The 25,589-nt window shown below is 50.2% G+C and overlaps 1 protein-coding gene across 1 annotated transcript in view; it reads right to left on the bottom strand.

Moving 5' to 3' along the window:
* Nucleotides 1-9,497: 9,497 nt before the first annotated feature.
* Nucleotides 9,498-25,589, bottom strand: part of FIP1L1 (factor interacting with PAPOLA and CPSF1) — a 53,134-nt gene continuing 37,042 nt past the window's right edge. Inside the window, exons 11-14 of the mRNA XM_078863400.1 lie at nt 22,641-22,701; nt 21,589-21,650; nt 20,679-21,003; nt 9,498-9,903 (exon numbers count right to left, since the gene is read on the bottom strand). Coding sequence (XP_078719526.1) covers nt 9,498-9,903; nt 20,679-21,003; nt 21,589-21,650; nt 22,641-22,701 — 854 coding nt within the window. The remainder of the gene's footprint in view (nt 9,904-20,678; nt 21,004-21,588; nt 21,651-22,640; nt 22,702-25,589) is intronic.

The following is a 25,589-nucleotide window of genomic DNA, read 5'->3' as shown; positions in this document are numbered from 1 at the left end:
TCTGCAGTGCCCGATATTCACGGATGCGACCGCGCGTCCGCTCAAGCGAGGTCAAAAAGTTTTGAGAGCGACGAGTCCAAGAACCGCGATGGCGTTAAACCTCAACACAAAAGAGCGAAGTCTACGGTACGCAAAGTCCAAACTCGTGGCGGTTGGTGGACTGGCACAGGGGTTTGTGGGAAATGTGGACTTTCCGTGACCGTCTTCTTGGTTCTTTCGGTAAAGTCACGTAGAAGGGAAGTAATAAAATAATAAAAATATGTTTTTTTCTTATTGTATTACTTCCCTTCTACGTGACTTTACCGAAAGAACCAAAAAGATGAATCCCTGCAGTCACGAAAGCTTTAAATCGAAATTTCCATGACCGGCTCGCTGTTTTGCCAACAGAGAGATATATATATAAACACAAAGTCTGAAATGCTCATTTATCCGATAATGGATAAGCGCATCGATTACATGTACACTTGATTTTGCAATTGTTCACATATTTTTGAATCTCAAACCTCTTTGACACGGGCCGGTTCTGCTACTACCACGATACTAAAACGTGATGCTCAGCCTCGACTTCAAATGCTCCCTCTGTGGTTGTCGCTTCGTTCCCGCACACTGCGCTGCTGTGCGCAGTAGTGCTGGAACCAACCCCTCGTTTTGCATTCGCCCGCTTGTAAATACAGACGACGCGTGCCTGCTTTTTCGAACGACATCAAACTCCATGTGCCGAACGACGGAGTTTGACGACCCGCCCCGGACGCGCCGCTGCTGCCGCCAAGTCCCCCCCCCCCCCCCCCCCCGTGTACAAATCTTCGCCGCGTTGGAATTCGTTCCACGCCTTTTTCTAGATATTCGCTTTGGGATTTTCTAACAGACGCGCGCGCGCATCAAGGGCGTCCATTGTGGCGGGCTCGCCAATCCCGGTTCGCCTTGCGGTTCACGTGGCGGAAAACCCGCGCGTGCGGTTTCCACGTGGAGAGCTGGTCGCGGGGGCCTTGCCGCGGTTGAAACAGTCGACAAACGCAGAGGTTGGAGTTAGGTTGGCGGTGAAAACAAACGCGAATCAAAATAAACGAATGCATGCTGCTCGGTTTTTTCGTGGCTGCCCGCCACCCCACCTCCATCGGAATTCTTTTCCGTGAATGTCCATGTAGGTTCGTGAAAAGTCATGCAATAAAAACTGCCTCTTCAGCAACGCGTGTTTCATGAATGTCACGTTGACTCGGCTTCAAATGAGCACCCGGTGCCGCGTGTGAACAGAGGGAGACAAAGGTGGCCGGGCATGGTGCTGGCCACCCAACCCGGTCGGCCTTCATTAGGTGCTACTCACCATTGGAACCTCCTTTTGCAAGTGGAAAAATATGATAATTGGTTTTTTACCCTTTTTATCTGGCAACAAAACGGACACCTTTTTTTACAAGGAGTCATGTTTGCATTGACCACAATACCTGCGGTCGGAATGCAAACAAAACACACAACTCTGATAATGTATGCACTAAATTTCGATTTAAAGCTTTCGTGACTGCAGGGATTCATCTTCTTGGTTCTTTCGGTAAAGTCACGTAGAAGGGAAATAATAAAATAATTAAAATAAAACATAATAAAATAATTCTCACGTTTCGGCCACAACACAAGCAGCCGTCCTGTTCTCCACCTGAGGACGGATGCCTGCGTTGTGGCCGAAACGTCGTGAGAATTATTTTATGTTTTATTTATATTTTATTACTTCCCTTCTACGTGACTTTACCGAAAGAACCAAGAAAATGTATGCACTGTCCTTGAAATTGATTGGTCCACACCCGAGACAGCTTTCCTTAGAGCCTAGTCTCACATGGTGTTGGACGCCTTTTGGCGTCATCTGGTCCAACACCATGTGAGACTAGGCTCTAAGGAAAGCTGTCTTGGGTGTGGACCAATCAACTTCAAGGACAGTGCATACATTATCAGAGTTATGTTTTTTGTTTGCATTACGACTGCAGGTACTGTGGTCTATGCAAACATGACTCCTCGTATGAAAAAAAGGTGTCAGTTTTGTTGCCAGATAAAAGGGTAAAAAACCAATTATCATAGGTGCGACTCGCTAACAGCACTTGCCCCAATGAGTCTTAAGGCTACACAGGGGATCTTGATCTTTGTTTAAACATGTCCATGAACCCTCATGAGTGACGGGTGAGGTGTCTGCGTGGGCTGAGGTGAAAGCGTTGAGCTGGCGCCGCTCAAAGGCCTGGGCTCGAATCTCCAGGCAAGCTCCCTGCGGGTTGAGGGAAGAGTTGCTGGTCTCGGGCCGCTCACAAATAACCGAGATGTCAAACATCACGTGGCCTGACTGCCAGGTGATGAGCATTACCCTCAGCGGCACGGCTCGCGGGCAACTGCTGCCTCTCTGTGGTCCGAAGTCACTTGGCGGGATCTCGGAGGGGAGCTCTTCGCTACGGAACGTTTGTTTACCGTCGGTATGCTTGTGCACAGCGTTAGCTCGTCGTTGGCGAGGGGCGTGTTCCCGAGATCTTCGTGAATAGAACACTTTGCGGGTAATGATAAAAAATAACCCTCATCTCATCATTTTCTTTTGATGCTGTCGTGTAGAGTTCCAGAAGGCGCTTCGCGGGTAGCCAAAACCGCGGACAGAAAGTTCGTGAATAACCAGGGAATGCTGTAATTTAAATGTCTGATGATCAACGGCACCTGTGTTATGGATTGCCCGTGTTGTTAGTGAGCACTTATTATGGTTGGCATGATGCAGGATGAAGCCTCGACTATGTTGTACCACCTTTGTCTCCCCAGTGATGATGGAACCTAATCCAGTACTCAATTAAGGCTGAGTTGACCTAGGAAAGGCCCAGAAGAGAATGAGATACACACGAAGCCTTCATCGTGCAGCAACGACCGCCAAAAGCCATTACTTGTGTCAACCCACGGCGCTTGTACCAGGCTAGGTGCACTTTGAGGTGAAGGAAAGTGTTGACGTCTTGTTGGCAGGTCACTGCACAGGCCCAGATGAAATGGATGAACTGAGATGACTGGCACACACGACACACACACATCTAACCAAATATAATTTAAAACAAAATAACGCTGCATAGACGATCTAAGCAAACAGCCAAGCAGATGTCTTTTTCTTTAAAAAAAAAAAGGTGTAATCTTTCTTTTTATTTCAACACATACAGCCGACAGAGTCACAGATCTCATGAATCTCATCGGTGGTACGTTTTGCCACGCGCCGAATCAATCGCTCGCTCGCACACACACCTTCTTGTCCACGGAAAGGGGGGGGGGGGGGGGGTGAGTGCGTGCGTGCACTCACTCGTTCGCTGTAAAAGCCGGAAGTACAAACGCCTTCGCGCGACGACCCCACCGCTAAAACGCAAATCGCTCGCGCCGAGTAAAAGCACGGACGGTCGGCTCGGTCGTCCCTCGACACGGCCGCTCTGTCGGCTTGGTGGGGGGGGGCTCCGTTACTCGAGACAAACGCGTTCCACGTTGCCACGGCTCGCTCAGAGCTGCTCACAGCAGCGTCGACGGCACTGCGCTTGGACAGCCCCGTCACCCACGTTTGGCGAGTGGGAAGAAAAATATTAGGGCGGGCGGGCGATGCGACGGACATCGTCACGAGGTCGACACCAGCCTCGCAACTCCGATAACTTTCTGGGCCCTGCCATAATAACGTGGAATTTCCACCGGCGGCTCGAGAGCCGTAGAAGGGAGGCGACGGACGCCGCCGCGCTCGTTGGGCCGTGGAGACGTTCCCCGCTTGTTCCGCGACATCGTAATAAAAATATATTTTCCAGATGATCAGACAAGACACTGTAATGTGCTTCGCGGTGACGTAATGAAGTGAGTAATCGGAAATTGAACAGTGTGGGGAGAATATTGTGCAGGAGACGTCAGGGGTGAAACGATCTTGGGTCATGATTCGATTCACAGATTTTTTGTTTTTGCAGCGGTCAATGATAGCGCCTCTAGTGGTTGTGGAGGTCAAGTGAACCTATTACATACACTGAAGCAAGTCGAAAATCATCGATTACCACGCACCTTATTCAACGCACATATTGTGAGCTCGATAATCGATACTAATCACTGGATGGATCCATCGCTCCACTCCTTGAGTTAAAAAAAAAAACATCTGCCGACGTCAGCACGGAGAAATTTATGTTCAACGACAACCAAGTACGCGAGAGAAACTCGGATGAGGTCAACGTCCCACGTCCCAGCTCCAAATGAAATTAAAAGCAACATCGGATAGCCGCTTACAAGGGGGAGGGGCCTCGGGGGACCCTTTAGGGCCTCGAGGTCAAAAGGAACAAACAAAAAACACCCCGAGACAGGCCGCGTCTAAACCGGTCGTAAAATATATACACGCACACACACGCGCGCACACACATGCGCGCACACACACACATGCACGCACACGCGCGCACACACGCACGCACGCACACACGCACGCACACACGCACGCACACACACGCACGGCGGCCCATTGAATCGGAACGGAGCAAAATCTCGCCGCCGAACTGCGGCGGCTTTCGCAAAAGAAAACGCGTCACGCTCTCGACGGGAGGGGGGCGGCTTCGTGGACATGCGCCGCCCCCCCCCCCCCCCGGATGTCGCAGTTGGAACCCCGTGGGGTCAGATCCCAGCCAAGGGGGAGGGTGGTGGTGGAGATTCTCCGAGATTCCAAAAACGACGAGAGAGAGACGCGACGTCGAAACCAAATCGACAGAAACGGGCCACCCCCCCCGCCCCCCCCGCCCCGCGATCACCGGCGCGTCGTCGGCAATGACCGCGAGCCACCGAAACGAGCCACAAATCGCCGAGAACAACACACGGGGGTGGAAAGGGAGAGGGAGGGTGGGAGGTGGGGTGGGGAGAGGGGGGGAGCGGCGGCACCGTCGCTCAGTTTTCGTCGACGGCCGAGCCGGCCTCGGCGTCGGCGGTGCGCTCCTCCGTGGCGCCGGCCTCGTGCTCCTTGTCCTCGCGGCTCCGCTTGGACTTCTTGTGCTTGTGCCGCCGGTGGCCGTCAGAGTCGTCGTCGTCGTGGTGCCTCCTGCGCGTCGCGCGCACGCACGCACACGACAGCGCTGTCACTATGGGAACCTAATTTGCTAGTAAAAATATGATAATTGGTTTAAAACCCTTCTATCTGGCAACAAAACTGACACCTTTTTACAAGGAGTCATGTTTGCATAGACCGCAATACCCGCAGTCATAATACAAACAAAAGAACATAACTCTGATAATGTATGCACTGTCCTTGAAGTTGATTGGTCCACACCCGAGACAGCTTTCCTTCGAGCTAGTCTCACATGGGTTGGACCAGATGACGCCAAAAGGCGCACAACTCAAAAAAGGTGTCAGTTTTGTTGCCAGATAGAAGGGTAAAAAACCAATTATTATATTTTTACTGGCAAATGAGGTTCCCATAGTGTAGATGCTTGCCCCGAGCTCTCATACTCTGATGGTGCATTGTCTTTGAGTTGTGATGTGGTAAAAAAACAATTATCAGCGCTGTCACTCTCGACGGCCGCGGTTCAGAGCCAGCTTCACGCCGCCACCGGCTGAAGCGAAGCTCTCGAGTTTAGCGGATTACTTTACACTGGTCAACACACTTTTTCTGGCAGAAGATAGTCCAACGGTTTTATGTCTTTATTTTCATTACTTTCGTGAGACGGCGTGCAATTGAAGCTTCGCGGTATCTTGTTAACAACAAAAAGCTTTTGATTAGACTAATTGATGGGTTCTGTTATCAAGGGTCCTTGGAGTGTTATGTGCAAGGGTGTGTGTGTGTGTGTGCATGAGCACGTGTGTGCGTGCACAACACCAGTGACGATTATACACTGGTCAACACACTTTTTCTGGCATAAGGTATTCCAACGGTTTTAAGGTAATTTTGGGGTGCTGATTCCAAATCTGGCATCAGTTTTTGTCTATCACATCAGGTTTTTGAGATATCGAATATTGCATTTTCAATAAAAACTGCAGAAGAAAACTATTAAATGTGGATTTCTACATAAAATGATATGATAAACACACTATCCTAAAAATACAGCACCGTATTTTAACACTAAAGCAGTCACTGACTCGGGTAAAATCAATGAAAATGGGGTGGGGGGGAATTCATGTTCTTTGGGTCTTTCGGTCAAGTCACGTAGGAAGGTTCAAAGAAGAAACTACGACGTTTCGATCGCAACACAAGGCCCGATTTCTGTCTTACAACCATTCACTGGTAAGACCTCCTCAGCTGGACTTAACTCAGCTCACTTGGTATCGTTAAGAAATCTCACTGTCTCCAGGTGATTTGCTCGTTAGTTTCGATGTAGTCTCTTTGTTTATTAAAGTTCCTGTGCCTGACACCATTGCAATCATTGAAGACTTGCTCCAACAAGGACTGAATGCCGATGTACCAGCCCTGATGAGACACTGCCTCACCAACACTGACTTCACCTGGAATGGAACTTTCTACAAACAAGTTGAAGGTACCCCAATGGGTTCTCCCTTATCTCCAGTTGTAGCCAATGTTTTCATGGAAAAATTTGAGACAGATGCCATCCAGGCATCCACTCGACGTCCGTCCCTTGTGGAAGAGGTACGTAGATGACACGTTCGTCATCTGGCCACATGGCCTACCAGCTCTCAACCAATTTCTCAAGCACATCAATTCCATATACCCAGCCATCAAATTCACCATGGAGGTGGAAAAGGATGGCAAGCTACCATTCCTGGATGTTTTAATCGAAAGGAGACCAGATGGCTCAATGGGACGCTCTGTCTACAGGAAAGCCACCCACACGGATGCCTACCTAAAACCTGACTCCCACCACCACCCTTCCCAGAACCGTTGGTAAAGAACCATCTGAAGACCCAATCAAAACAATCCCTTTGCCCTACATAGCAATGGTCACCAAAAATATCTCCAAAATCATGAGCAAACACACGATCCAGGTTCGATTTAACAGTACGTAAAATTCGTGATCTGATCCAATCTGTGAAGGATGTGATCCCATACATGCAATACCCCGGCGTCTACAAACTAAGCTGTGTCTGCGGCAGTGGTTACATTGGGGAAAATAAGCGACATGTCTCGGACCGTGTTCGTGAACATAAGGCAGATCTCAAACACGGTCGGACCAATACCTCGGCCGTGGCTGATCATTGTTTTAATGCGGTGGGCTCACACAAAATTGATTTCTCTAAGACGAAGGTACTCTGCAAACCCACTGGCTATCAACAAAGATTCGTTAATGAAGCCATCCACATATACAGAAACAACTTTAATCGAGAAGATGGGTACAAACTGAGCAATCATTGGAAGGACGTTATCAACCAGTTTAAGTGATAACTACCACCTTCCGATGTTAGTTGTTCTTTTCGGCTCTCTGATTTTACATGAACAGGTTAAACTTCCCACTCAAACACAGCCACCTCGCTCACCAAGCTCGACTTTGCTACTCTGTGATCCGCCATTAACATGCTAATCTCTCACAACAGGACCCTGCGGGGTGGGCTGGTAGGAACGAACAATTGAATGGCTATAATAAAATGAAATGGCAAAAAATGGCCGCCAATAAGTGGATGCCCCGTGGCCCCGCCCTCCACCCGCGTAACCCCGCCCCGGCCACTCGTGGCCCCGCCCCATCTCGGTGTCCCCGCCCCCAGCTCGTTGCCCCGCCCCTTACCGCCATAACCCCGCCCCAACCCAGCCCCAACCCCGCGTAGCCCCGCCCTCCACCTCGTGCCCACGCCCCCTGCCGCCGTTGCCCCGCCCAGCCCCGCCCTCTGCCGCTGTAGCCCAGCCCAATACACCCCGAGCGGGGGAGAGATTCCCAGGCCTGGCTCTAGGCTGGAGAGCCGCCGACGAGGGGGGGGTAGGAAGTTGTTTTTAATGTAAAAGCTTTAAATTTAAATGTTTCTATTAAAAAACATCAGGGAATGTAACATTGTTAAACATTAACTCCCTTTCACACACGCGGGGGAACTATACGAAGGGAGAGTTTGAGGCCTAGGTCTAGCCTTTAGGCCTAGCTGTAGGCTTTAGGCCGCCGTGAGTTAATTGTTAATTTAAATGTTTTAATTATTTATGTAAAAGCTTTAAATGTAAATGTTTCTATTTAAAAACATCAGGGAATGTAACATTGTTAAACATTAACTCCCTTTCACACACACGGGGGTATGATACGAAGGGAGAGTTTGAGGCCTAGGTCTAGGCTTTAGGCCTAGCTGTAGGCTTTAGGCCGCCGTGAGTTAATTTTTAATTTACCTGTGTTTATTATTTATGTAAAAGCTTTAAATTTAAATGTTTCTATTTAAAAGCATCAGGGAATGTAACATTGTTAAACATTAACTCCCTTGCACACACGCGGGGGTACGATACGAAGGGAGACTTTGAGGCCTAGTTCTAGGCTTTAGGCCTAGCTGTAGGCTTTAGGGCGCTGTGAGTTTTTTATTTAATTTCAAAGTTTTAATTAAAAGCTATCTCAGGGAATTATAAGGGAATGTTACACGTGTTTAGCCAGGAAAGCCTCATTAATTTAAATGTTTTAATTAAAAGCTATCTGAGGGAATTATAAGGGAATGTTACACTTGTTTAGCCAGGAAAGCCTCACAGAGTCTAAAGGTTTTTGTAGGGTCATGCCAAGTGTTTGCAGTAGGGGGCGATGTTGCTACACGGACGGACGATATAATCTATTGTAGGCTGGTCCACTTCGTTCCTACCAGTATTAACATGCTCATCTCTCACATTAACATGCTCATCTCTCACATTGACATGCTAATCTCTCACATTAACATGCTCATCTCTCACATTAACATGCTAATCTCTCACATTAACATAGCCACCTCCGCGCCCTTCGTCGTGGAGGCCGCTCTCCGATCTTGCATTGACATGCTAATTTATTACATTAACATAACTAGCCCCGCCCACTTTGTTTATGACCCTTGAGCTACACCCATTTTAATCCTTTAAAACAGTCTGCTCCAGCAGCTTTCCCCCTCTTTTTTCTTCCCGATGACGAACGCTTGTGCTGCCATCGAAACGTCGTAATTTTTTGCTATTTTCTTTGAACCTATCTACGTGACTTTACCGAAAGACTCAAACAATATGAATTCCTGCAGTCACGAAAGCATTAAGTCAAGATTTAAGGGGGGGGGACTTGTTGGATGGTATGGGGCACGGTCAGTGCAGGGAAACACGGGCGAGAGGAGAGACACAGCAGCGACAGCACAGCCGGAACAACCAACCAGGGCCCAGCACGGACAACAACAACAACGACAACAACGACAACAACAACAACGACAGCCCCAGTGAAAGCTGGGGCAGCCACGGCAGCAAGAGGCCCGTGCCCCGCTCGCTCCCGCCCCGTCTCACCTGCGGGACGACTTGTGTCGGCTGCTGCCGCCACTACCGCCCGCGCTGCTGCCCCCTCCGCCTCCTCCCACTCCGCCCCCCCCCTCCCCCTCCTCCTCCTCCCCCGTCGTCCTTGTCGCGGTGGCGCCTGTCGCGGTGCCGCTCCTCAGTGTCGCGGCTGCCCCCCCCGCTGCCCCCCCCCGCTGCCCCCCCCGCCGCCGCCCCTGTCGCGGCTGCCGTGCCGCCGCTCGCGGTCGTAGCTGCGCTCGCGGTGCTCCCTCTCCCGCACGTCGCCACGGTGATCTCGGTGCTCACGCGCCGGCGGCTCCCGGTGCTCGCGCTGCTGCTGCTGCTGTTGTTGTTGTTGCTGCTGCTGCTGCTGCTGCTGTTGTTGTTGTTGCTGCTGTTGTTGTTGTTGCTGCTGCTGCTGTTGCTGCTGTTGTTGTTGCTGCTGCTGTTGTTGTTGCTGCTGCTGCTGCTGTTGCTGCTCGCGTTCGTACGAGCGCTCCATCTCGCGCTCGCGCCCGAACTCGCGCGTCTCGCGCTCCCAGTAGCGGAAGCGCTCGTCCTCGCTGCAGGGCCCACGGTGGTGGTGGGGCAGGGGGGGGGGGAAGAGACGACGGTGAGGGACGGCCGGCACGCGGTGATGACGGGCAGGCCCCTGTGGGCTTCGCTCCGTCGATGACTTTGAGATTACCACGATGCGTTGGCCTAAGGCCGCTGCCCAGATTAGTCGAGCGGTGGGTTGCGTGTGGGTGAGCCAACCTCTTCCGAGACACATGTCCACCGTGGGACGGTAGGCAACTAGGCCACAACACCCTCTAGGGCAGCGGTTCCCAAACTTTGAGTGTGCGGACCCACTTCCCAACCTCCAAACATTTAGCGGACCACTACAAGCCACTATCAGCTCTTTAAAATTGTAAATTTCCTTTGTGAGAACCGCTGCTCTAAAAGGGGGACCCCCCTCCCCTCCTATTCTCACGGTGCTCTCCAGAACTCCCTCAACGTTGGAGGCCCTTCTGGCAGCAGTGGAGCGAGCGGGCAATTGCAGGGCTGCCCCTCGTAGATGCTCGCCGGCGTGTTGACTCGCAGCAGCGGGCGTGGGGCAGAGGTCGCAACCGGGTACCCGATACCCGTACCCTACCCGATACCCGGCTACCCGTACCCGGCCGGGTACAGGTACGGGTACCCGTTTGCGACCCTGGTGCGGCCGGGAACGGGTAGGCCGTGAGTCACTGGTGAGTCACTGTTTGTCACTCATTTCGGGTAGGGTACGGGTAGGGAACGGGTACCCGTACCCGGCCGGGTACGGGTACCCATTTGCGACCCTGATGCGGCCGGGTACGGGTAAGGAATCAAAACCCGTTTGCGACCTCTGGCGTGGGGGAACCGAGAGGAGACGGGGCCGGACACGGCTCGCTACTCCGGTTTGTACGGCGCCTTGCCAACCGCGAGGCCTCGCACTGGGGAAAGGCCCCCGGGCGAATTACATTCATCACGCTCTGATAATATATTGGCATTGTCCTTGAAACTGATTGGTCCACACCAGAGACAGCTTTCTTTTGAGCCTCGTCTCAAACGGTGCTCGACCAGAGTGTGTTTTTTGTTGGCATTTTGACCGCAGGTATTGTGGTTAATGCACACATGAATCCTCGTAAAAAGGTTTCAGTTTTGTTTCCAGAAAAAAGGGGGAAAACCCCTATTATTATATTTTGGTACTGGCAAAGGAGGTCTAATGATATAAAGAACAATGCCAAAAGGCGGACAGTGCAAAGATAATGCCACATGTATCAGAGCATTTATAGCTCGGCTTGAGAAGTTATACCTTATATATATATTTAGTTTTTATTTTACCGGGTAAGGTCCAATGAGCTCCATGGCTATTTATCAGAAGCGACCTGACCACAGATTATAGCTCAACGAAGCGCATTATCACGTGAAAGTTTCGAGCTTACAGACATACACAGAAGCCAAATACTCAAAGCGCCCATATTTCAAACATGTGGATGGAAGAACCGGAGGACCAGGAGAAAAATCCATGTCACCATTGGGAGAAGATACAAATTCCAAATATCGCAGGCATTTGTCAGGGTCGGGATCGAACTCGCGACCTCCTGTATACCAGGCGAGGCAGATAACATCTCGCTAGAGTGACACACAGAAAGGGTAATTTTTTTCATACTTTGATACTGGCAAAAAGATCCCATTTTTAAAAGGTAAACGAATCGCCTAAAACACATGTACAAATTATATCGCTGCACATATCCTATTTGCTCTCATCGAGTATTAGAGGGCAGCTTCCTTGGCCAGAACACAGTACACGCCTCCAGCGTCACCACACACAAACCACTTCTGTAACCGCAAGGGCCTTCTCGCAGTGACAGCGATTCTAATCTCACGTGAAAGAAAATATACAACAGGAGAAATGCATGTAGGTATATTGAATTTCTTTCGCAACGCACGTAGCCCACCGTGCTAACCGGAGGTGCGGGATAACAAGCAATGAGAGCATGCAAACTCCAAATATACAGCAGCAGGCATCAGGGTTCGTGATCGAACCCACAACCTCCTGCATACCAGGCGAGGGAGTTAACATCTCGCCACTGCGGCGCCCCCCGCTTGCACACGTAACATCAATTTGACCGGATCATTATATGGTTGTCTGGTTTGACCACTTGAATTTGAAATTGTAGTTGTTGCTTTGCACCCACATCAACCGTACGCAAGAAGAAGAATGACATGGAACAACTCAAAAAAAACAATCGGTTGTGAATCAGTCCATGAAAGCGCTCGGTTGGGAGGGTGAATCGTTGCTGCCGGTCACAAAGACAAATATCCCCCGTATTGCCTCAACAGACTGTTGGGGAAAGTGCTGTTAGCGAGCACCTATGAAGGCCGGCACGGCACACGAGGGGGTGGGTGGCCAGCACCACGCCGGGCAGCCTTTGTCTCCCCAGTGGCGATGTTTTTACACACCGCACCAGGTACTCATTTGAGGCCGAGTCGACCTAGGGGAGGCCCAGGACTGGTTCAAATACTCCTCATTGGTGGTGGTCGTCAACGGGAAGCGCTGCTCGTCAGACACGCACGCACGCACACACGCACACACACGCACGCACGCACACGCACGCACGCACACGCACGCACACACGCACGCACACACGCACACGCACGCACACACGCACGCACGCACGCACACACGCACGCACACACGCACACACGCACGCACGCACGCACGCACGCACACACGCACGCACACACGCACGCACACACGCACGCACGCACGCACACACGCACGCACGCACGCACGCACACACGCACGCACACACGCACGCACACACGCACGCACACACGCACGCACACACGCACGCACACACGCACGCACACACGCACGCACACACGCACACACGCACACGGGCATGTGTACACACACGGGCATGTGTACGCACATGTGCACGCACACATGCACGCAGAACAATAGGCAGCACTTAATGCATTGGAAGAGGCACTCCGAGGAAAAAACACACGCATGCAGACGCGCACACGCACCACCACCGTCAACCCCAGCAAATGACGCTTTTGTGGAGGCAATTACCCCATTTTCCACACTTTTAAATTATCTCTGCAAACGGAAACCTTAATTGGGCTCATTATTTCATTAAAACACTGGCAAATGGTGCTATAAATTGGCTTACATTGTGTATCAAATAGTCGGGCGGTTGTTAACGCTTTATGTAAATGCATTGTGAGGGCTTGGGGAGGGGGGGGGCAGATTTGACGAAAAATAATACGGGTGCGCAAATGCCCCCCTAATATTATTAAATTATCTCACGCAATTAAATCCCGAGTCGCCGGTTCCGCTATTTAGTGCGAGTGACGGCCCCTTTACTTCGCGCAATCCACGCTAACACCCACACCAAGACTCACGCCAAGACTCACACCCACACACACTCACGCCCGCACTAACACTCACACCAAGACTCACACTCACACCAAGACTCACGCCCGCAGCAACACTCACACCCACACAAAACACTCACGCCCACACAAACACTCACACCAAGACTCACACTCACACCAAGACTCACGCCCGCAGCAACACTCACACCCACACAAAACACTCACGCCCACACAAACACTCACATTAAGATTCACACTCACACCAAGACTCACGCCCGCAGCAACACTCACACCCACACAAAACACTCACGCCCACACAAACACTCACATTAAGATTCACACTCACACCAAGACTCACGCCCGCAGCAACACTCACACCCACACAAAACACTCACGCCCACACAAACACTCACATTAAGATTCACACTCACACCAAGACTCACGCCCACACTAACACTCAAACACACACACAAACACGCCCGCACCAAGACTCACGCCCGCGCCTGGACTAACGCCCGCACTAACACTCACCCACTATCACTCACCCACTAACACTAAGGCCCGCACTAACACTCACCCACTAACACTCACGCACTAACACACACCCACTAACACACCCACTAACACTCACTCACTAACACTCACCCACTAACACTCACGGTCGCGCGCCTGCCGTCAGCGGCGGTCACCGTACAGGTGACCGCCTATTACAGGGGTCCTCACACTTTTTAAACAGGGGGCCAGTTCACTGTCCCTCAAACCGTTGGAGGGCCGGACTATAGTTAAAAAAAAACTATGAACAAATTCCTATGCACACTGCATATATCTTATTTTGAAGTGAAGAAACAAAACGGGAACAAATACAATATTTAAAATGAAGAACAAGTAAAGTTAAATCAACAAACTTGCCAGTATTTCAATGGGAACTATGGGTCTGCTTTTGGCTAATGAGATGGTCAATGTCCGGTTCCATATTTGTCACTGCTAGTCGTAACAAGTGATGCACGTGTGCATCCGTTAGTCTAGATCTGGTTGGAGATTTCAAATGTTTCATTCTGGAAAAAGTCTGTTCACAGACATAAGTGCTGCCAAAGATGGTTGCCATTTTGAGTGCATGGTTCCTGAGATGAGGATATGTCTCAGAGGGGAGAAATGCATAGAAATTATGAAGGCTGCTTGACTTGAATGCGTCTTTCAGAGAGTCACAATTCTGCAGTTCAGCCAGTCCCATTTGGTAAATTGTATCCACATTTTCAATGTCAATAGAAAATGGGTTACGGAAAAGCTGTATGTCCTGTTCATGGAGATGAAGCTTTTAAAATCCAAATTGGAACTCCTTTTGCAATTTTTCCAGTGAATCCACACATGTTTTGTTTGGGAATGCAACCAATGGTTTTTCCGCTAACAGATTTTGAGTTGTGGGGAGATGGCAGAAGTTTTCCTCCTTCACTTGTTTCATGAGGAGGCCTAATTTTACTTCAAATGCTTTGACATGTGATTGCATATCACAGATGAGCTTCCCCTTTCCTTGAAGTTGCACATTGAAACTGTTGAGTAGCTCTGTTACATCTGTCAGAAAGGCAAGGTGCCATTTCCATTCTGCATCATTGAGCTCTGGTACTTCTTTGTTTTTTTAAAGCAGAAAAGCTGTAATTTGTGGAAGTAAGTCATAGAAACGTTTCAAAACTCTCCCACGACTCAGCCAACGGACTTCTGTGTGATACAGAACATCTTCATAGTCAACATTTAGCTCAGACAGAAATTCCTGAAATTGTCTGTGGTTTAGTGCATGAGCTCTAATGAAGTTAACACAAGATACCACAAATTTCATAACAAAGTCCCACTTCAGTGATTTACTACACAGCGCTTGTTGGTGGATGAGGCAGTGTATGGCTATTGGATGAGAATGGTTATGTTTGTCCATCTCTTGGTTAATGCGAGCAATCACTCCTTTCTTAGACCCCACCATGCTAGGAGCACCATCAGTTGTCACACTGGCTAGTTTAGCCCAGTTCAGCTCCAAACCATTCACAGTTTCATCTTCTTGGTTCTTTCGGTAAAGTCACGTAGAAGGGAAGTAATAAAATAATAAAAATAAAACATAATAAAATAATTCTCACGACGTTTCGGCTACAACGCAAGCAGCCGTCTTCAGGTGAAGAATGAGACACTGTCAAGCTAGGAGCTTATATATAAGCTGGGTTGGAGGTGGAAGAGCGCCTTAACAAAAAGAATGTGCATATGAAGAGGAATTTAGCATATTCATGGAAAATGCGTAGGAGGTGGGCGGGGGGGGTTTCAAAGTCATATTATGCCCATGCATTATGCAGGATCAGCAGCACCAAGGGGGGGTGCAGGGAGTAGCATTAACAAAGGAAAGGAATGTTAATGATATGTAGCTGCAGTTACTAAACAACCACGTAGAAAACTACATAAAAAGCTAAAGTATAAACTGCATAGCACCATCAGTATACTTACTATACTCTGGCAGTATATAGTACGGTATCTCATTCTTCACCTGAAGATGGCTGCTTGCGTTGTAGCCAAAACGTCGTGAGAATTATTTTATTTTATTATGTTTTACTTTTATTATTTTATTACTTCCTTTCTATGTGACTTTACCGAAAGAACCAAGAAGATGAATCCCTGCAGTCACGAAAGCTTTCAATCGAAAGATATCCTCTCCTGTAGTTGTTCCTTTGATGCTTTGCAGTGCAGCAAGCTCTTCTGTGACTTCGAAATAGTCATTCGTCCCACGAATAAAAATTAGAAGTTGTGCAGAATCACGAACATCATTGCTTTCGTCGAGTGCCAAGGAAAAATAGGAAAGTTTTTTTGTGGAGTTTTGCAAATGCTGATGCAAATTGTCTCCCATTTCTTCAATCCTCCGTGTAATTGTAGGTCCTGAAAGACTCACTGTACTAAATAAATCGGCCTTCTCTGGACACATCTCTTTGGCAACAGAAAGAAGGCATTCTTTAACAAATTCTCCCTCCACGAATGGTCTGCCAGTGCACGCTATTAGCTTGGCAACTTGCAAACTTGCTCGCAGTGATGAAATATTTAGCTGCTTCTGCTTCACAAAAGTATTTTGCTGAGTTGTTAATGTATTTTTCAGTTTTAATATTTTATCTTTTCTCACTTCTCCGACCAAACAATAATATTTATCTTTATGTTGAGTTTCATAGTGTCGACGTAAATTGTATTCTTTGAACACAGACACTATATTCTGGCATATCAGACACACAGCTCTTTCCTTGTACTGCGTGAAAAAGTAATCATAAGTCCACTGTTCTTTGAATATCCTACACTCCGAGTCAATTTTTCTCTTTCTTGACATCATTGTTTCCTAGGGAGTCAAAATTGATATTAGTAAAATACCAATATATATAGAGCGCTACAAAAACAATATACCAGCAATAACTTTGCCCACACAGAGACATACAGACTGCACTGCCCATCAATGCAGTCTGATTGGGGGGAACTCCGCCCCCTCTCGCTCTTCCACCAATGACCGTCCTTCTCATGTAGAAAAAAAGTAACAGACAGGCAGCGGCGGCAAAAACACCCGGCGGGCCGGATAAATGTCCTCGGCGGGCCGCATGTGGCCCGCGGGCCGTAGTTTGAGGACCCCTGGCCTATTACATCAAATTATTTGTGCGCAAACAACTAAATTGCATAAGCAAATCGCCGTTAACCACGACACGCAAGCGACGTGGGCGTTGATACGCTCGCTTAAATACGTAAAAAAATATACGGGCTCACACACGCACGCACGCACCGGGGAATAATAGTGCTCGGTTAGTTTTAGGTGCAAACAAATGGAAGAACCAGGGCCATGTTGCAGCATGAGCGCGCAGGCTAACGCCGGGGGTGGCTGCTGTCGCGGCGGTGCGAGACATTGACGTAATTTGTCAATTCGCGATTCGCAACCACAGGCACGCAAATAACGGTTCGCGTCCCAGTCAGGGACCAGGCTCGCAAAGCATCGCCCGTCCCGCTTGCGGTCGATAGGTACACCAACATTGTGACGGGTCAACCGTCGTTGTCGTCGTCCGGAGATGGACAAGGTGGGCATCGGGGGGGTTTGTAGAGCGCGAGACCTGGGTTCGAACCCAGGGGGGCTGCCGTGGGTAAACTCGGCCCTCAAGTCGATTGAGTTGATGCTCTTGAACCCAGTCACCAACCCAGTGACAATGCACACAATGCCCGCCGTAGTAAAATTGGTTCACGTTGTCAAATTTCCAGCGTTGTGAATTAAGAACGGCGGTTTGACCGCCGTGCGTAGGACCCGAGGTCACTCAGGTCACTTGAAAGGATCTCAGGGGTCAGCTGCGTGGTGTCCACTTCCTGTTGGACACCCCTCGCGTTATTCTCTAACGTGATGGGGGGTTGTGCGACCACGCGGCTTACGACGTCAATACCCAACAGCACGATGGGGATACAAATTTGGTGGGGAGGGGGGAAAAAAGATACGAAGCTCTGTCGTACAAACTCGTGAAAAACGTCGGTAAAAACCGCGAGCTGGGGACCTTGAAGTGGCTTTCGCACGAACAAAAGACAACTGGTGGCACTGCGCTGGGAGAACCGCTCGTGGGGCCAGGAGCCGCTGTCCAAATAAGTAAAGTATTCTTATTTTAAAATAAAACCAAACGTTAAAAAAGGTTAAAAAACCAATTATCACATTTTTTTACTGGAAAATGAGGTTCCAATGGTGTAAATGCTTTACCTCGAGCTCTCATACTCTGATGGTGCATTGTCTTTGAGTTGTGCGCCTTTTGGCGTCATCTGCTCCAACACCATGTGAGACTAGGCTCTAAGGAAAGCTGTCTTGGGTGTGGACCAATAAACTTCAAGGACAGTGCATACCAGAGGTGGGACAAAGTCATTGTTATGCAAGTCCAAGTCGAGTCGCAAGTCATCAAATTCATGACTCGAGTCTGACTCGAGTCCAAGTCACATGACTCGAGTCCACATCTCATAGGTGGGACAAAGTCATTGTTATGCAAGTCCAAGTCGAGTCGCAAGTCATCAAATTCATGACTCGAGTCTGACTCGAGTCCAAGTCACATGACTCGAGTCCACACCTCTGGTGCATACATTATCAGAGTTGTGTTTTTTGTTTGCATTATAACTGCAGGTATTGTGGTCTATGCAAACATGACTCCTTGTAAAAAAAAGGTGTCAGTTTTGTTGCCAGATAAAAGGGTAAAAAAACAATTATCGAAGTGGCTTGTCGTCGTGGAAATTTAGAGCAGTAGCCAAATACTCTGAACGCGTGATGTCGATACTAAATGTGGAGGGGAAAACCCGAAGGACAACGGAGAAAAATCAACGCGACCATGGGGATAGAAACGCGCAAACTCCAAATATGCAGGTTTCAGGGTCAGCATCGAACCCACGACCTCATGTAAACCGGGCGAGGGAGTCAACATCTCCTAGCCACCGTGGTTGCCCTGCAGCGGGGTTTCATCGGTCTGAGAAAGTTCACGAAGGAGGCGATCTCCGAGCTAAACGTAAACAATTCATCTTGAACATACGTGCGGCTTGTAAAGTTGAGTAAAAATATGGTTGCGCGATGGCGAGCGAGTCAAGGTATCAGGCGTGGCACGAAGGAGTCGTCGCAACGTCTGGGTACGTCCGACACCGCGGTACATCGCGGCCGTCTCTGCTTTGTCAACAAGTTGGACAAACGAAGCCCAGGTGACGGTGCTAAGTGAACGAGAGCCCGGTGCGTGAGATTGCCGCGCGACATCTCAGACCGTGCAACTTAGCGGGGGACGGCTGCCCCAATCGGATCGTTAAACGGCGATCGAAAACAAACCCACGCGGCTGCTCCTGAAGCAGGCGCGTGGGATGCCGAATCTCGACGTTAATTTGCAATCTGTTGCCATCCCCAAAAATGCCACGTGAAAGAAGATAAAAGTGGTGCTAATCGGTCGACATGCCAGGCCCACGTCAAGAGCCACGTCATGATTATAACGACGATAACCAACATCTTGAAAGTGTCCCAAATGTAACCCCCTTAATAATAACACTTTCATTTTATACGGAGTCATTCATCGTGGAACTGCCCCCCAAAGTTTTCCCATGCGAGGTCTATTTTTAGCGACTCCACTGCATATTTAAGGACATCAACCCAGGGGCATTGATACTTGGCAAGCAGAACAGACCGAGCTGTCACTGGTTGAGTGGCAAAATGCGTGAAGAGCGATTAAAGTAATCAAACAATGTACCTGATGTTAATCAAATGTTCCGAGAACACATCTGGCAGTGGTTTAGAAAAGCCAAGACCACAAAGGTCTAATATTAGCATTGTCCGGGAGCACTTTTCGAGCTGCGATTGGTGAGCATAGCAGCCCGTTGAAATTGACAAAATGACCGCAGATTACTCGGTAGGTGCGAACCACGCACGTTGGCAAACTACACAACGCAAATGCGATTTATAAAGCGATGAGGTCCTTTGAACTCAGGGGGGGCTGCTTCACCAGCACCGCGTCAAAGTGTCTCTGGCACAGCCGTTGAGACCCAAATGGGACAGACCCCCCCCCCCCCCCCCGGGGATCTCGGCCGCACTCGCTTGAGTATTTACGAATTTACGAAACGGCCACGGGAGATCCCAGGATGAACGGTGCCTGCTGAGTGTCTCCGACGTGGCCGTCATGAACTTCCAACGATCCGGCAACGGCCTAGCTGCTCGTGCATCGTCCGCGTGAGAAAACTCTGGAGATGAAAAACCTGGGATCTCAGCTGTGCCGGCACCGTGTGTATGACACGGCCGTTAGGAACCTCCTGGGAAAGAGACATTATCCCATTTTGCACGAACCGCAACACTGACATAATCAAGTTGCAGCTGCTGCTACTGCTGCCCAACAGCCCCTGTGTTTCAATGTTAGAAGCCTCAACTCTTTGGGCAAGATGTTATCTACCTCACCTGGTATGCAGGTCGTGCTGGTTCCATCCCGACCCCGACGCCTGCTGTATATCTGGAGTGTTCGTGTTCTCTCGCCGTGGTCACGTGCACCTTTCTCCGGCTCCTCCGATTTAGAATCACCGTGCGTTAAGAGTATTTACCTATTGCTATAACTGGTCCACACGATGAAAAGCCACTTCGTTGAGCTATCATTTGTGATGGCCTGATCGCTGCTGAAAAAGAGCCACATGAGCTCAGTGGGCCTTACCTGGTAAAATTAAAATATTTTAGTCAGTTTTGTTGCCAGATAAAAGGATACAAAACCAATCATCATATTTTGCTACTGGCAAAGGAGGTTCCAATGGTGAGTTTAGTTTTAGTTGAAGTGGCATCGCCTTGAGGCGCCGTCCACCGGATGACCGGCGTTGTCATCTCACCGGTGCCACCTCGCCAGCGACGCCGCACAGTTCCCCACGACCCGTTCCCCCCCCCCTACTCCCCCCCCCCCCTCCCCTCCTGCGCGTGTGCGCTCACCTGACGTAGCTGCTGACGGACGGACTGCGCGTGTGTCCGTCCCGGGACGTGGTCAACCGCTCGCGGTCCCAGGGCGACGCCCCTCCGCCGGGCGGGCCCAGGCCTCCGGGGCCTCCCGGGCCTCCCCCGCCGCCTCCGATCCCTCCCACCCCTCCACCGGGGTTCCCAGCGGGGCCGCCGCCAGCGGGGCCACCGGGGCCGACGGGGCCACCGGGGCCGCCCACCACCACCATGGCGCTGCCCTGGATGGGGCCCGGTTTGTCGACGGACGCTCCGGCCGGAGGGCCCCACGAGGGCGCGGGGACAGACACGGGCGGGTACGAGACTGGGGGGCGACGGTGGGGTGGGGGGGGTGGAGGGGGGAGGTGGTGGGGGGGGAGTCAGGGCATCGTTGGCATCAGGGTCGCCAGTGACCTCAGCAGCAGTGTCACCATCATCGTCGTCATGAGTGTCATCATCGGCAGTGTCATCATCGGCAGTGTCATCATCGGCAGTGTCGTCGATATCATCATCATCATCATGAGCACCATTTCCATCAGTAACACTGGGAGTGGTAGAAAATCATTTCCATCAGCGTTATCAGCATCAGCAGCATTGACACCGCCATCATTATTAACACTAGGGGAATCATCATCAGCCGCAACAGCATCAGCAATATCAGCATCCGCATTATCATCATCAGCAGCACAAGCAATATCTCCAATAAGCATCATCCAGCATTACCACCAATTTCATCATCATCATCAGCAGCAGCAGCGGCATCAACGGTATCATAAGTGGCATCTTCAGTCATAGCGCAATCACCATCACCACCACCATCGTGAGAATACGGCTTCGTCCGCCCCGGTGCAACGGGGCCACGGAGAAGTCGAGCGGGCAGCCCCAGGGCCTCTCGGTCGGGCCAACTCACCGACGTTGGAGTAGCCAAACGGCATGGGCGGGGGGCGGTTCGGGAAGCCTGGCGGGGGCCCGCTGAGGAGGCACAAAGAGAGGACACAAGCAGACGCAGCGGCGCGGGGTGAGGTGGTCGCCCGGGAAAAACCGCCGTTCATTTTCGTTGAGATCGCGGGCGGGGGAAGGGAGCAGGGTCACAAAGACGGTGGTTACCACATCACGCGGCGCTCTCAGACACGCTTCTGCGGCTGTCTGGAAAGCTCTTCCTTCCGATGCTAGGAAGCCACTGCGGAGCTGTGCACTCTCGATAGAAAATTCAATTTCAGAAGTGACCTGCCACACAAACGACAGCTCATGTTGGAAAATTCACACGACCACGGCGGAGAACACGCACACTCCAAATGTATAGAGCAGGCATCACGGTCCGGATCGAACCCACGACCTCCTGCATACCAGGCGAGGTAGTCAACATCTCGCCAACCGTGGCGCCCAAAAGATCATGGGGGCCTTGACAATTACCTTCGAGCGCAATACGAAAACAAAAGTGGCACTCAATATTAATTAAGAGTCACTCAGTCATTTGGTCTTTGAGCCATTCTTATTGCGTGAGGCTATCACCACCTCCAATTAGCACGGTTGGCAACGTACGGTGCGAAAGAAGTTCAACATGTTGAACTTTCTTCGCACCATACGCGATAATCAGAGGTGCGGGGGGGCAGGAAAACCAACTAAACACAAAAATACATACACGCGATGGAAGGCGCTGCTGTGTGTTACAGACAGAGTCCGCGGTAGTTTCTCAGTGGGGGGGGACGATGTTGCTCCGTGTAATCCCAATCGAGTCATCTGCATTTGGCAACACCGTAACGCCGGTACCCCATGGCCTAGCTCTCTTCGAATGCCGTCACGGGATCTTTAAACGTCTGCCGTGAAAGCAGACGGCATTTTTTGTTTTTGTTTACGGTCAATAACGCCCGGCGGTATTAACCGGGGCGGCCCGCCAGATGTGAACCGCGCACTTCTGCTCCAAGCGGTCACCGCGAACCCACACGCGCGCACGTTTCTTACCTGTCCATCGGTGGCACGACCATGGGCGGCGGGGGTCCCGGCATATGCGGCGGCATGAACCCTGCGAAGGCACGACACGCGACCAGGGATCGAGCGTTACGACGGCGGGCCACTGCGCCGTTGCGGCGACGTTCCTCAAGAGTCGCGTGCTCCGATGCGCGTCGAGCGAGCGATTCCTCCGGCAACAAACGGCGCCCGTCGGAGCTGCGGCGGACGGGGGTTACCGCGTTCCTTGAATTGCGTGCGGTAAAGAAGACGATGACGGCAAAAAGGGAGGGATTTTCCAAAGTGTGGCAACGCGAGGGAAATAAACAGAAAGAGAAGTGTTGTGGCCAGCAGTGCGCGGTGGTGGTTGAACAAAGTGCGGATTGCGACGACAACGAATGACAGAGATGGGCTTTTAGGAAAGCTGGCACACAGCGGCATAGAGCGCTGGCACACAGCGGTCAGCACACCGCACTACGAACCCGGCGACCCGAGTCCGATTCCTGGACCACGGCCAACGTCAGTGGCGAGTGACATCCTAAGCGGTCCTTCACCAGCCCACACCAAGCAGCGGGGAAGAATGGTCAAGCAATGCCTCGACTGCTGAGGCATGCAAACACTCCGGATGGGGGTCTCAAGCTTCGAGGACTCATCAGCAGAGGCAAGCTTGCTAAATGAACGCAGCCGGGTTGCCGGAAGTTACCGGCAAGAGAATTCTGCTGCCGAGACGGAGAAAGGCGAAACCGGTCAACGGCCTGTCCGCTTGAACAAACACTGCCGCCGGATAGCATCGGCCTGGAAGGCCCATAATAGGCCGCTGATGTGGATAACAAAATATTTTACATGCAGGTGGAGACACAGAAAGGGACGTCTGTTTATAAATCCGTTTCAATGAGTAGCTCACGACGTGGGCTCATCAATGACTTGAGGCGGCAGCGACTCGGTGGACGAATGTTTTTCAAGCGCTGCGCATCGGACCGATCGCGGCGATAAGCGCGCAGCGGAGCGGAGAAACTGAAAAGTGACAAGAGCCGGGGAAATATGGTCGGTTGAGGGATTAACGCTCTTAGATTAAAAGCGCTCTTTTAAAACATCAAGAGACCCAAGCAAAGTGCTTCACTCCATCATCGCATCGCTTGTTTGTGAAGCAGCCCGCTCTGCAATGCACAATTTGAAAGTAGTTTTGTTAATTTATTAAATGCCCATTACAGCCGAGAACTTGAATTCTTAGCAGAAACTTAATTTCATGCAATTTTGAGTGAGCGATGGAGACAATTGTTGTAAGTGCCGCTTTTAGCTCACGGACTAAATTAGGTGAAAAATTTAAGTCCAAGTGTTTTTTTTTCTTCCATCGACTAAAATTTATTCTGATACTCATGAAAAGCGGATCGAATCACAACGCTGGAAGTATTAATTACACACGCAAACCGTACGCTGCTACATTCAGGCTGACTGAACAAACTAACGCAAGAAACAATACCAATGAGGGTAGAAACAAGACGGACAATCAATTCTTCTGGGTATTCTTAGGTTTTTTCCGGTAAAGTCACGTAGGTAACGAAACGTCGTGATTTTTATTTTATTTAACTTTTATTCATTTTCATTTAAATTTTTTACCTACGTGACTTTACCGAAAAAAACCTAAGAATATGAATACTTGCAGTCACGAAAGCTTCAAATCTAGAATTCTTCTGGGGTCGAATCGTAACCCTGAAATCATGAGAATTCATCCACCGTTTGGTTGCCGGCAGAGATTAATGTCGTGGAATCAGACAATGTGATGGAGTTGCTTGCGAGTCCCATGTTGAGGAGGAGCTGTCAATTGAGGATCCGAGGCAGCTGGAGAAACAACGACCTGAGGAAGAGGTTGATGAAACGATGCCACCGCCACCGCCACCAACAGTAACTGGCAATCACCAGAGGTGTGGACTCGAGTCATGTGACTTGGACTCGAGTCAGACTCGAGTCATGAATTTGATGACTTGCGACTCGACTTGGACTTGCATAACAATGACTTTGTCCCACCTATGAGATGTGGACTCGAGTCATGTGACTTGGACTCGAGTCAGACTCGAGTCATGAATTTGATGACTTGCATCTCGACTTGGACTTGCATAACAATGACTTTGTCCCACCTCTGGCAATCACTGCTACAAGGAGCTGTACAAGGAGCTGAAGAAGAATGCTGCCCCAGCTGTCTTTGGGCAGATTTCTTTTTAAATGCTCTGCGATCAAGCAAGAAGGTCCAGAGAAGAGCCCAGAAAAGAGGCAAGCTTCCTGCGCTCACCCCAATAGACCTCGATCAGCAAGCTCTTCAACTCTGACAAGTTTGATCAAACTATTTGTATCTATTATGAGTTAAATGTATCGTAACTTATAATCATACGTATTTTCGTACACTTTCAGACACGCAGTTTTTTTTCCACACAAAAAAGTCAGCGAGCAATAACATAACGCCTTGCGGGGAATTAGTTCGCTTTTAGTAATATCGAATTAAGTGTCATTTCCCCAGGAAACGCAACCCTCGTGTATAGCGGGCGATTCCTGCATTGTCATCAAACATCCAGTTCTCGTGAAAGGGGCAAACGACGATGATGTTAACCACCCGACCAATGGCACACGTGTGTCTTTACACGTTGAGTGGTCGATAGGTCCGTGGCCTGACGCGTAAGCAGTCTTGCTATAACCAAGAGAAAATGTAAAAAATTCTTCTTAGCAACAGAGCTCAAATTGCGACAGATGTTTTATCGCGTCTCACGTGCAAGGTAGCTAATGCGGGCAATGTAATGATGTGAGACAAATATCAATGATGGATTTTTTTTTTTTAACCATCGAAATCTGGGTGAAAACACACTCAACCAGACCAAGTGCCTCTCCAGTGTTGCCATGGCTATAGGGTCACTCGCACGGACGGTGATTTTGCTCGTGACAGCAAAGTGACACGCGCTGCGTTGAGAAACAGCA

Source organism: Lampetra fluviatilis, chromosome 15 (genome assembly GCF_964198595.1).
Source record: "Lampetra fluviatilis chromosome 15, kcLamFluv1.1, whole genome shotgun sequence".
NCBI lineage: Eukaryota > Metazoa > Chordata > Hyperoartia > Petromyzontiformes > Petromyzontidae > Lampetra > Lampetra fluviatilis.
This window is presented reverse-complemented; position numbering and strand designations above follow the sequence as displayed.